Genomic DNA, 13678 nt, shown 5'->3' with positions numbered 1-13678 from the left:
TGTGACAATATCTGTTGTTTATGGAATATTAAAATTTTTTAGCAAATACTTTTAATGGAAGTCATTATCAATTATAAATGAGATTAAGTCTTTAACTATATATAATGTATAATTTTTCGGTTTCTGTCATCGGATGAAAAAACAGAATCCTTATAACCAGAACCCTGGTAATCAGGACCTTCTCGTGTCTGTTTAGGCTTCGTTACAGTTAGGCGAGCCAATCATAAACGTTTAGCTTAAATAGGCTAGTTGTAATTTTGGGAGCAATTTAGAAACTTTCGTCTCGTACTATATTACATAAAAGGTCTTACCATTTTATCTTAATTTATAAAACAAAGTCGGGTTAGTTAGCTCAAAAACGGCTGAAACGATTCTAATGATATCTGATTTGTAGGATTTTTCACCACCGCCCCGAATAGCAATAGAGCAGATTAACTATTAAAAAAATACGAAATATCATAGGGTCGCTTGATTTCTGATTGACAGGAAAACCTAAAATAAAATTTCCGTGAAACGAAAAATATTTGTCAAAATTTTTTTGCAAAAATATCACTTCATTTTGATAAAGAATAACAATTCTACAACATTGTTATTTCATGTAATCAAAATTCTGTTTCCATTGAAGAAGCATTGACATTCGGAATATCCAGCTAAAACCAAAGAGATAGACAAACAATATTGCATATATTATGTTATCAGATGAATATTATGATGGCCGTTGATAAAATTAAATATTCCAAAACCTATTATTATTTAAAAAAAATTTAAACATGATAAATACACGAATCTGTCCGAATACAAGAACATTAATAAAAGAATTATAATTGCATTAAACTTAACTGTATAATCTTAAACTTATTTACAAGTTCCTGCTATAATAGCTAGTAAATAAAATCACAATAGTGAAATTATTATAATTATAATAATTCAAAATCAATATAAAAATATTTTATATTTAATTATTTAAATATATTAATATAATAATACCTGTATTTTTTTTTACTATTCATAATACATATTACGCTAACATTCTGTACGTGACCCATTGATATAAACGCGTACCAACATTCATATAATCATATAATCATATTCATTTTACTTTCATATAATGTTCACTATTTATGGAGATGTTTTAATATTGATTAAGAAAACAGATAAGTCTATATTGAAATGTATACGAATAACAATCAATTGGGTTTGAGTTGTTGAAAAAAAAAACCAATTTTTGTATTTTATTTCAAGTTTTTATCATAAATAATAATATTTAACTTCACCTGAAAACTTTTTTAAAAGCTGTGTATAATTAAATATAAGTTAATTAAAATGAAAAAAAAATCACAGGTTACAAACGTTATTTAGGCGTTATTTAACGTTATTTTTATCATATAATGAACATTTCATAGAATTTCAGAAAAATGGTCATTTCAAACAACGTGACCGTTTTTAAAAGTACAATAGTAACATAATCTTTTACGAGAAGAGTCGGTATTAAAACAACTTAGTTATTTTTGGTAAAGATGTGCTTACTTTATCCACGAAGGACACACTTAGGCTATAGAGCCCATTCTGATACCATATATGTGTTTTACGACCTTTCCGATGATAATTTCAATTATCAGCTCCTCATTTTCAGAGGCTGAATGCACCTCCTTCATGCATATACCATGCACTACACCAGCCCATCACAACTATTAATTAAATTAATTTTGTTGCGACGGCGGAAATCGAACCCGCTACCCTAAGCATACCGCGGACGGAATTGGTTACGCTTTAACCAACTGAGCTAATAGGGGTAATAATAGTAATAAATCTGTCTTGCTAAAACTCCGTCATAACAAAAATCCCGCCAGACAGTTTCTAGGAATTACAATGACGGTGCACCATAGCAAGTTATCATCAATATCAAAAAAATATTTGTAAGAATTAGTTAAATAATTATTATTTTAACTCAAAAATGTATATACGTATATTGTTCTTCTGACGGCAGTAATCGAAACCCCTCACCGTGAAATTAATTACGTTTTAACCAACTGAGCCACTTAAGCTGTAAAAACTATTGCAAATCTTTAAAAAAAAAAATTTTCACACCTAAGATTTCAAATACCTCAAAGTTTTTAAATATGAATTTAAAAAAAAAAAAAAAAAACAAACAAATGACTAAAACTCGTGGAATAAAAGTTAAATCAGTTAATTGTATGAACTCAAGACAATCGTTACCATATGATCAAGTCATAAAGTTAAAGAACAGAAAGTCTTACAATCTACTCAATTATATTTCCTTATAGAGACTTGATATTCTTGAAAATATTCTTAAAGATTTTACACTTTCGTAAATAGACAAATAAAACAGTATGTTTTGTCTGAGAATTGTTTATATTACCAATTATGCAAGTAACATGAGTATTTAGTTATAATATTTGTATATAGCCTTTAGCTAAATAGCTAAATAAATAGATATGTAATATTTAATGTATGTGTACAACATTTAAAACACATAACGATTTATAAAATATATATATATATATATATATATATATATATATATATATATATATATATAGGTAGCGGATAGGACAACCGCATGCTTCTACAGAACGTTCCTACTAAAAACATTTTGAAAACATGTATACTATAAAAACATTATGAAAACAAATTTTTCACCTGTGGTTTATATTTTTAAAAATACATGTCGAATGAAACATATGTCGAACTACAAATTTTCGAAACACTTTTTTTTGAGTAAAAGACCCCAAACCACTGTATATGGAGAATGGCTTTCGGTCAAATGTTGCCAGGATTTGGGAAAATATTCTTCTTGTCATTTTGAATAAATACCTCTTCAGACACAAGCCTCGCCAAAGTGCCTTTTCGAAATATTCCATGTCAAAGTTCCTGATTTTCATTGAATTTCAAGAAGTGTTAAATCATATTCAATCGCATAATTTATGCCTGAAACGATGACAAGAATGAATTGATTTCTGCCAAAGTTACAGTTGAGGCACTTCCGAGCCTTAATTTAATTTTGGTCACTTCCGGTTGCCGTAACTCAAAACTTGAAGCTCCAAAAAAAAAATCGGAAAAATTTAAAGATAAGAAATATTTATTATTGATTTATCTATGGATACTATGATTTTTGAGTAACAATATTTATTATTGATTTTCTATGGATACTAGGATTGTTGAGTAACTTCATCTGATACTTGGGCAGAAATCAATTCATTCCTCTCATGGTTTCAAACATAAATCATTTGATTGCAAATGTTTGTTCAGAATGACAAAAAGAATATTTTCCTCTCTTTTTATTTGTAAATTCTTCATATTATCGTAGTTTTTGATGTTATCTAAAAACTGATTTCACACGATGTTTTGACTCGATAACAAATGTCGATTAAGGCAATACAAAATTTTTAGGACAAAGGCCTATTTTCTACTAAAATAGCAAATTTTCAGTTTATCTCGATATTTATTATGACTAATTTATAAGCGCATATGGAAGCAATGCGCTGTCGTAATTCTAATTTTCTTCAAAAGAAACATAAGTCGCAAATAATAAACTTTAAAAATTATTATTTTTGTTTTATTCAATGCTTTTCATGAAAATATTTTATCATAAAAAAAAAATTCCATAGTCATTTTTGTGAAAAATTTTCTTGATTTCCGCTGACTTCTAGTTCGGAGGGCTAATATAAAAAGGTCTTAAAAAGACGAATCGAATGAGCTAAATGGACGAATCAAGTGAGCTTTATGAGGCTTTTTTAATGTTTATTTTTACACACATGTATTGTACTTAAATATTTTTATTTTGGGAACTAACAACTCGCACATTCATCCATTAAAATATAAAGATGGCTCGAAAACTTATCAACTTATCATGTAATTTTGAAGTGGGAGACATTACCTCTGTATTACTACAATATAGAGTTTAAAATATGAAGCGAGTGAATCACGTATGTACGAATATTCATAAAGTTTTTACTATTTGCATTTAAACATCTATCACTACCAGGTTTCCTAATCAAGTTTTCATTTTGATGGACACCCCGTATAATTTATATGTGCTATCGCTGCCGCGTTGTTATGTTATTGCAAAGAGGTGTTTCTTTTACTTGAGGATGGTGTACGAACGGACACTACAACAGCATACTCAGATACATATAGTGGGTCGCTCGCAACGACAAAACTTACATAACGGTATGTACGTGTTGTCATCGTGTATCAGTTTATCATGTATGCTATGCTGTTAACTTAACAAGCATACGAAGAATGAATTGTTTGCTAACGCACATATGCCCGAATATTATTATTAGACAATATTATCATATTTTATTATGGCTGTAGGATGGGCTACTTTATTCTCTTTTATCCGTTGTATTAATTTTGTGAAAAATTTTTTATGAACATATTAAAAACTAAAAATTTTTATCTTATAATGTTTTTATTGTTTTATTGGGCAACACTTTTAGTTTAATTTTTAAATGCATTAGATGCGAGGCATTCCACGAGGCAAAAGAAAAAAAGTAAAATTGGATTGGATTTCACAACAAAAATTCTGGATCTGTTCGTAAAAAAATCCAAAATTTCTTTCTCTGTTCATAAAATCTCAGTAAATATATTCGTAGCGGAAAGATCAGATTCTAACCAGTAGCGTAGCGATATATAGGTGGGTTAAGTAAGTGCTAATAAAATCGTTTAACTCGAATAAATGCCGGAATATATGTAAATTAAAAAGGTAAATTAAATAGTGCTGTTAATTGTTCCATTGAGAGATGTTATTCGTCGCTAATTTGGTTTCACAAAAACAGTCACGAAATTAGCAACGAATACTCGGAGAATTATCTAATCTAATTCATACTGGCCATGAATGAATACATTGTAGTGCAAATACGTATTTATGATACAAAATACTGATCGAGGCATTGGGACGAATTTGAAATTTAAGATCATACCTATATTTATATCAATATCATCTTCTAATAAATTTTAGAAAACTAGGTTTTCTTAAGCTAGTAATTATTTTAATTACTTAGAATTTTAAGTTTATAATAATTGATAATACAAAATGAACTATAGTTCATTTTGTATATATACTCAAGTAACATTAGTTTGCTTCATGATAAGAAAATTTCTGGGGAAATATATTACGTATTAATAGAGCTTCAGCTTTGTACGTAAACATTCAGAAATGACGTAACTGCAAGAATGTGCAAGGTGTTTTGAGTGTTACACCAACCAATTAGAATAATTTTCTATATATTATTTTCACATACTGCGCATCCATGTTCGAGAAAGGTGTATTCACAAACCGATATCAAAACTTAAAAATAAAAATAAAAAAACATTCTCAAATGCTAATGACATCACATCATTGAAAAGTGTTCGATAAAATGTGTTTTTGCGCAATATATCTGCGTTTTGGCACAACTAATTTTGTTTTAAAAAGTATTTTCACTGTTTATGTTGTCGACTGGAACACTATAGATATGGAAACAAAACAGGATAGACACATTGTGTGTGTGTGTGTGTATGTATGTAACTAGAAGGTGGTGTAATATGTATAACGTCGTGAATGATTGTGAGGTAGTGACCTTGACCTTCGACGACGCCGAACCTGCCTCACGGGCGGTGGCCTCGAGTCAGTCGATATATGATATCGCGACGTTGTTACAACATCCTCTTATTCTACCCCTCGCATATCATCTACAAGTTGAATATTTTCAGACAATAACAAACCATTATTATTTATCTTAGAATGTAAGAATATTCGCGCCAGAGTTAATAAAAAACTATTACCTAAATATTATACTAACTTAGAGAACACCACGGAGTTTATAAGGAAACATAGAATAGTCATCGATATAATTCAACAAACTTTCTATTGAACCCTGAAAAATGATAAGAGATTCCATAACATTACATAAAAAAATTTGTCGATTTTTTTTAACTTGTCTTTTCTTTAAGTTTTTTTGTTCCGATTTGTTTTTCCCTTTTGTGAGACAATTCAATAATGAATGACTATTCAGTAATATGGACATATCCAGCTTTTGGTCTAGGGTGGACCAACAACTCAAATAAGAATTTTTGTCCCGGGGAAGGGCAAATTAAAAAATCTTTGCCTTAAATACTACAATATTTAGTCATTAATTCATTCTTACCCAGCTAATTTCAGGTTCAGGATAGGACAAATACCCTCCTCGTGGTACACCCATTTCCAGTATGCCATTGCTTTTCGTTCAATATGTAAAAGGAATCAGCTAAACAAGTGCTTGGGGTGGGGGAAAATGCGACTTGTTCCTGACTCAGATTTATTAATAGAAATAACAAATTTATTTAAATCCAAAATTATTATTGTACAAGGGTAGGTTAAGAAAAATACGTTAGAACTTTGGTTAAAAGAAATTTGGAAACATGAAAATTATCTTGTAGTGTTTCGGCCAAGTTAGGGAAGACAAAGATAACAGTGTGTAACATAGGCTGATTTCATAGGATCATGAAAATTTTTTTCGATTTTTAGAGCTATGTGAAAGCATTATTATTCTCTTCTGAGCTATGGTCCAAATTTCAAATTTCTAGCTCACCGGGAAGTAAGTTTAAAATCAATTACAAAATACCACCCGGGCATAAAAAAACGAGTTAATAAAAACATGTTAAAATTAACAGTTTTTATGAGAAACGTAAGAAATTAATCAATCATAATTCAGAATTCCATTGATTTGCGCCATTTTCGATTCATAACCAATCCTTATTCTGGCTCCGGGTTCTATTAAAAACAAAAAATTATTTAAAACCTATCATGAGTAATACCGGAAAGATAATATAGGGAAATGGAACTGAATTAAATCACTTAACAATTTTTATATAATGTTAATAACTCTTAATCCCAGTTATAACTATGGAGTTTCAATTTCAAGATAATCGGAACAAAGTTGTAACTTGGCAAACTAAAGTAATGTGGTGACGACGATTGAACGAAAACTTATTCAATTTTTCCAAACATTACAACGTTTATAGTATGCAATAAAAGACCGCTCCCAACCATAACAACCAAACAAGAATATTTCAACTCGTTTTGGTTTTTTATTATGTTTGTTAAAAACCGTTACCTGACGCGTTACATAACTACTCTAAAAACAGTTATTTTTTATCTGTTTTTATATTCAACGTTCTTTTATATTTTTATAAAATAATTCAATGACGTATTTTATAATAATTTTTCCAATATGAATATTAATTTTAACATGAAACATAATGTATAAAATTTGTTTATTATAAATTAGAATATCGATTTATTATCTCAGTTTGCCGCCCAGTTAATAGAACATAAAACGGTGGCTGCTGCTGTTACTTCTGAACAACGGTTGCCCTTGCAACGAAATCGACGCCGTTATGGCTACTATAGAACGCATGCGTGAATTCTACTTTCTATCTTACTTGAATAAAATATATATACATAATACATATATATATATATTATACTGTCTGCCGCTTGTTTATGATATATATATATTTTATGTTATACAATCTTATTTTTCTCTTAACTATTTTCGAGTTTTCCTTTGTGTCAATTAGGTTTTCATTGTCTAAGATAAGTTTAAGAAAATTGGATTATTATTTTAATGAAAATTATATTGAATTTTATTTAATTATTTTCTCCATATTTTCTACATATCATTCTTGTTTTTGTACGATATTCTCTTACAATACCTTCATACTTTTATTTTATTAGGAAGAAAATGTAGAGGCGGAAAAATTGTTTTTCATTAATATGTTTTCTGAAAGTATCCTTATTATAGAAAGATTTTTGGTTTATCAAGTGACAGATACCCCACTGAAGGGATCATTACGATGGGGATAAGTTTTTTCTACACGGTAAGAAATATTTTGTGGGAATCACTATGTAAGTATTAGTTTGAACGCTATACAGTGTACTGTATTGAGGTAATAGTAACATTAGCAATAGTTATGGCGGGCGATTCAATGCTGTAATATGAGCCCATACAGCCTGACGCCCATAGAACTTCTGATGGATAGCCATATTCAATACTGTAATATTACTTATGCTAACATGGATACTATAGTATCTCTCTCTACCATAGCAGCATTATAGTAAACGCCATGCATTTCTTACCGTGTACCTCATAGTTTTGAGAAAATAGATAATTTTCTATCAAAAGTTGTCTTTAAATTTTCTTTTCCGGAGTTATACAAAATGAAAATCGAGTTTGCTAGTCTATTTGAACTCACCAAATAATCTTAATTTTATCAAAAATCACTCATATAGTAATTTATTCAACATCTAGAATAATAATTCTTACCAACCAATAGCGTCAAAACCTAGAAAATTAAAATTTTATTTTAAACTCATAATACTTAATACAACTGTCGTATTACATTGCTAAGGCTTGGAACCGGAAATGTTATAAGCTAGTTTTATAGTTTTAGACTTGTCACAAACTGTCGCCAAATATGAAAGTCATGAAAAACATGGAAAGACATGGAATTTTTTTTAGCATTTAAATGACCATCCTGTATATAATATTGAACTTGATAAACGAATAAAAGATGGAGCAAAGATTTGAGCGTGAACTTTATTAGTAAAATTTATTAGGTAAATTTAAATTGTATTTTTATCACTTTAAATTACATAAAAAGCATTCCAAAAAATTAACTAAATGTTACAGATTTTTAAAAATAACTCCAGTAAGATTACATCCATTTATTTGTAGACAATGTTTTAGGTGAGCAAATTATCGTATTTACCTAGCATTATATAGCATTGTCTTTGAACCCACCCCCTGTCAATTAATTATTTCGATGACGGTATATACGGAAAGATTTTACTCCTCGAATAAATTCACAAGAAGAATTTGCACGTTAGGTCCGACATATTTCTAATTAACTACTTAAAAATACGATTTACCTAAAATTGTAATTTCCTTTTATTTCAATTTAAGGTGGTTATAAAAAAATTTGAAAAAATTGATTAAATTTTTTCCTTTTCACAATCACTTCATACTTTTTCAGAAGAATTTGTGTGGACAAAAATTAAACAAATCAATATATATTCATTTGAATTTTTAAGATATTTTAAGCACATTCATCAGACTCTAAAAATACAGATTGATTTATAAAAAATCTCAAAACCAAACTCAAACAAAATTGAGTTAAATACAAAATTTGGCACAATATTTCAAGAAGAAAAATTGGAATACAAAATTAGATTATTCATTAAATATATTCAATCCATTTTGTAGAAGAAATTAGAAAAACAGAATAAGGGTAGAAATTTTATTTTTTTTTTTTTTTTTACATAATATATCGCACAAGGTGTGCATAAGTTGTCAATTTCCGATGAGAAAGGAATTAGAAGCAAGCATGAAATGAATGCTTATAACGCAAATTATAATCGAATGTATAATAGGCAAGCTGAACGAATTGCACACACTTTTTTTTATCCATACAGGATTGACATCTGTGCAACGACAAATTGTTCATCGAGACCGAGTAAATTTACTTATCGTACACATACACACGTGGTAATTATACCATGTATATATGAAATATACATAATATATTAAGTTTAGTCCCAAGTTTGTAACGCTTAAAAATAATGATGCTAGGAAAAAAATTTTGTCATAGGTGTTCATAAAATCACCTAATTATAGTCCATTTCCGGTTGTCCGTCCGTCCGTCTGTGGACACGATAACTCAAAAACGAAAAAAGATATCGAGCTGAAATTTTTACAGCGTACTCAGGACGTAAAAAGTGAGGTCAAGTTCGTAAATGAGCATCAAAGGTCAATTGGGTCTTGGGACCGTAGGACCCATCTTGTAAACCGTTAGAGATAGAACAAAAGTTTAAATGTAAAAAATGTTCCTTATAAAAAAATAAAAAACTTTTGTTTGAAACATTTTTTCGTAAACATCACTGTTTACCCGTGAGGGCGCCAATTAGGCGGAAATTTTATAATATGTACTATACTTGATTATCAGTTATGTATGTGTCACATGTTTGTATGTGTAATGTGATAAAGAAATCAACACTGACTATGCATGGTATTTCAACAATTAACTCAGTCAATTGTTTGTTTTCACTTGTTTTAAATAAATTTTGCGCAAGCAATGGTAAATTATTTATTTGTTGCACAGAAAACAGCTAAGAAATTAATTATCCAGCATGATTACAAAAATATTTTTCTTTCAACTATGAATATTGTTAAAATTTGAGGGTGCCGTGAATTAAAACGTAATAAAAACAAAACATCAAACCGGAAAATAAAAACGAAGTATACACAAAAATTTTAAATTGCATACAAAACTCAAAAAAAACAAAAATGCATTCAAAAATTCAGCAAAAGAGTCACAACTACACATACAAACATAATGATATTTTGCTTGCATCGCATATCATATACTTTACAATGCACTTGTGTATTTAGCATTGCGACCTAGTAACCCCATTCAATAGCCCCCACCATATAAAACACATGTATCAACGTTGCTTGTGTATGGATGTATATACTCTTCGTATACACAACTTGCCGCAAAATAATACTCAATTATAATAAAAATACCTACACACATCCAAGCTACAAAATTATCATCTCCTTGGAATCAATTCGACGAATGTGGTTGACTTGAACAGAGAGTTTGTGTGCGTATTATCTCGAATTAAACTATCGATTTATTTTAAATATTTTTAAACTTGAAAATGAGGCATTTATTGAGGCAGGTTCAGGTTTACATCGATGACTTTGCTATCAAGGCTATAATAATACCATTGTCTCCAGACACATCACCTCAACTTATAAACATTGGTGAATCATCATGCGTTGCGTGCTTCTACTCATAAAAATGTTTATTTTTAACTTTATTATTTTTGTTACAGGCTCGGCCCTTATGATTTACAGGACCCTGTATGGGTCAAGATGAGTGGTGCAGTCGCGTCTGGCGTTACGAAGAAGCGGAAGAAATCCGATACAAAACCACAAGCCCAAAAGTATGTATTTTTATGTATTTCAATGTCATACTTATATTATGTACAATGTGTACATATTGTTTTGTTATTGTCTCTGTTCATTTGTAACTGATAGAAAGCTATTGTTTTATTCCTGAAAATCTACATCTACATGACGTCTTATACTTTTTGAGCTGTCGCATGACAACACAAACAACAATGCAACAATGCAAGAAGATTTAATTAAATGGGCATGAAAATAGCGGCGTAGCAAAGGGAAGCTTTATAAAAGAGTCAAAATATGTATTATAGAAAATCCGTTTTTCTAGAATTGTATCATCAGATTATTTTTTCTGTAGATGCTGAATGAAGTTTATTGGAATTTTAGGATAAAAACACAAAGTTTTAATAAGTACGGTGATTATACGCTTCAAACAATTATTAATTAAAATATTGAAAACTAGCATAGGTATTCAGAAAATGATCACATATTTCTTTTGATTTTGGACTTATACATGAGGATTAACAAATTATTGTCGTCCATAACATAAGAGTAAGACTTGAAATGAAATTTTTTCAAAATTATTGATTTTCAAAATCAAGAGTTTTTAATAAACTTGCATTTATAACTTTCGTTGATCATTTTTTAGATATTGTCAACAAGGGTTCTTACTGATATCGAGGCATGAAAACAAATACTCATAAGGAATTTTGAGAATATATCAGTTTCGGGTACTAACTAATCGAATCCGAACACTTCTGCTTCGAAAGGAGCTGAAAATTTTAACAGAAATAAGAGAAAATTTGCGAGTGAACTGCATGGATAGCAAATCGCAAAATTCGATAGGCATTTTTCGGGCTTATAATCTCAATTGGCAATTCCCACGGCTTATACCGATATTTTTATACGATCCTCAGTATAAACTTCCATACTATTCTGTTGGCAGAACAATTCACTATGTAAAACGAAGTTGCTTCCCGCTGTCTGTCTCTATGTATCTTTAAAACTACTCAGCGGATTTTAATATACATAGTGATTCAAGAGGGAGGTTTATATGCTTAATACACATATAATATAGTTGAAAAAACACTGATAATATTAAAGGTTTCTAATGTGAAATCTCTGTAGATTCAGTGAGGAAGGCAAAAGTGACAAAATCGTAGCTGTTTCGAAAAAAAGAAAATGAATATTTTGGTATGTTAGCCACGTGAAATTTTCCGAGTCTGCTCTAACTTACGTACTTTTAACCTTCCTTCCCTTCAAAGAAGGAGCGCAAAAATTCGGTCTATAAATAAATCAAATAATTCGTCATGTATGTATGAATAAAGGCAACACTAAAATACTTTCAGACTTCCAAGGCAGAAGTAAAAAAGGATCTGTTCTGAAAATAGTAAAAATTGTGTTCTATAAGGTGGTGAATTTACTAAATCAGAAAACTATTGGCATGGATGGTCCCTTAAGGTCAAATTCACCTCGACTTGTAATGTTCATGAAACATATGTATAATTTGTGTGTTTGATAACAATGTTTTATGATGAAAACAACTGTGGCCTGCGCGATTCACTACTATTGATCGGCTGAATAGTGAGAGTGACGTAGTTTTGTATATATATTCTAGCTAACATATACACGTAGCAAACAGCTTACTTGCTTGGTAGCAAGTAGTAACTACCCAGTAAACAAACTTTTAATGTTTTTTATTTTAATTTTTCACTTTCAAAATGATTTCTCACGGAAACTTCATTTGATGAATAATTTTTCAATTTTCTTTGAATTTTTTTTTAAACGTTGATTTCATGTTATGATTAATATGTTATCTTTCCCCACTTTTTCGGTTTCTCAATTACGTGGTTTTTTTAATTTAAAGGCTACAGAGTTTCCTCCTTCCATATGATCTTACAAACTGGTTGCAAACTGAGTTAAAATTTTAATGATCTGAAATCGCTTGTTTCAATTACTTGATATAGATTTAATTTTTCGATATTTTCTATCAAATTAAAGTTTCTTATTTTCCTATTTTTAATCAAGATAAAGAGCTCAAGTTTTCTTTAGAAATAAGGAAAAAATATATTTTAAAAATATTTAAATTAAGGTCCATTCGAATACTGAGAGCAGCTTTTTATTTGCGAAGTTGATCACTATCCGAAATTTTCTTCGAATTTTTTTCCGGGTAATTATTTGTAATCGAACATCAAAATAAGAGACAGGAGGGCGTAGATACAAATTTATGCACATAAATTTCATTTTCACTCTCTGAAAATCGAAAGTTTTTTGGTATCAAACAATTTAAATATCAAAACTAAACACTTTCACGAGTTCAAGCTCATTTAAGATTTATTCAAGTGTTTATAAAAATTTTTAAAGCTATAAAGAAATTTTATCCTGGGATACAAATATGCCATAAGCAGGCATAATTGTATCTGAGGGGGGTTAAACAAACACGTGGCAAATATTAGTTTTTAATGTGATATTAATTATGCCCAAAATACATGTTTCAAGACAAGACAGTAACAGTTGATATAAATTACCAACTGTATATTAGTATCACGGGATGGAAGTGGAAATGGAATTCTAGGATTCAATCTTGGGAAATGATTAGTAAAAATCCTAGTGTCGAATCTTTCAGCAAATTTTCGAAAACTTTTTTACTAAAAAAGTAACCGACACTTTGTATCTGACCATTTCATACTGATGAAGAGACTGTATTATATTTGAAATTGTGG

At 29.6% G+C, this 13678-nt stretch overlaps 1 protein-coding gene across 6 annotated transcripts in view; it reads left to right on the top strand.

Moving 5' to 3' along the window:
- LOC123290835 (nuclear receptor coactivator 2) overlaps positions 1-13678 on the top strand; it is a 227487-nt gene that overhangs the window by 194130 nt on the left and 19679 nt on the right. For 5 of the 6 annotated variants that reach the window (XM_044871174.1, XM_044871176.1, XM_044871172.1 and 2 more), the window contains exon 2: positions 10886-10996. In XM_044871174.1, coding sequence (XP_044727109.1) covers positions 10926-10996 — 71 coding nt within the window. In that variant the 5' untranslated portion in view covers positions 10886-10925. Of the gene's footprint in view, positions 1-10795; positions 10815-10885; positions 10997-13678 lie in introns of those variants that run through there. The other variant, XM_044871178.1, reaches the window with a different exon arrangement.

The sequence above is a fragment of the Chrysoperla carnea genome, chromosome 1 (assembly GCF_905475395.1).
Source record: "Chrysoperla carnea chromosome 1, inChrCarn1.1, whole genome shotgun sequence".
NCBI lineage: Eukaryota > Metazoa > Arthropoda > Insecta > Neuroptera > Chrysopidae > Chrysoperla > Chrysoperla carnea.
This window is presented reverse-complemented; position numbering and strand designations above follow the sequence as displayed.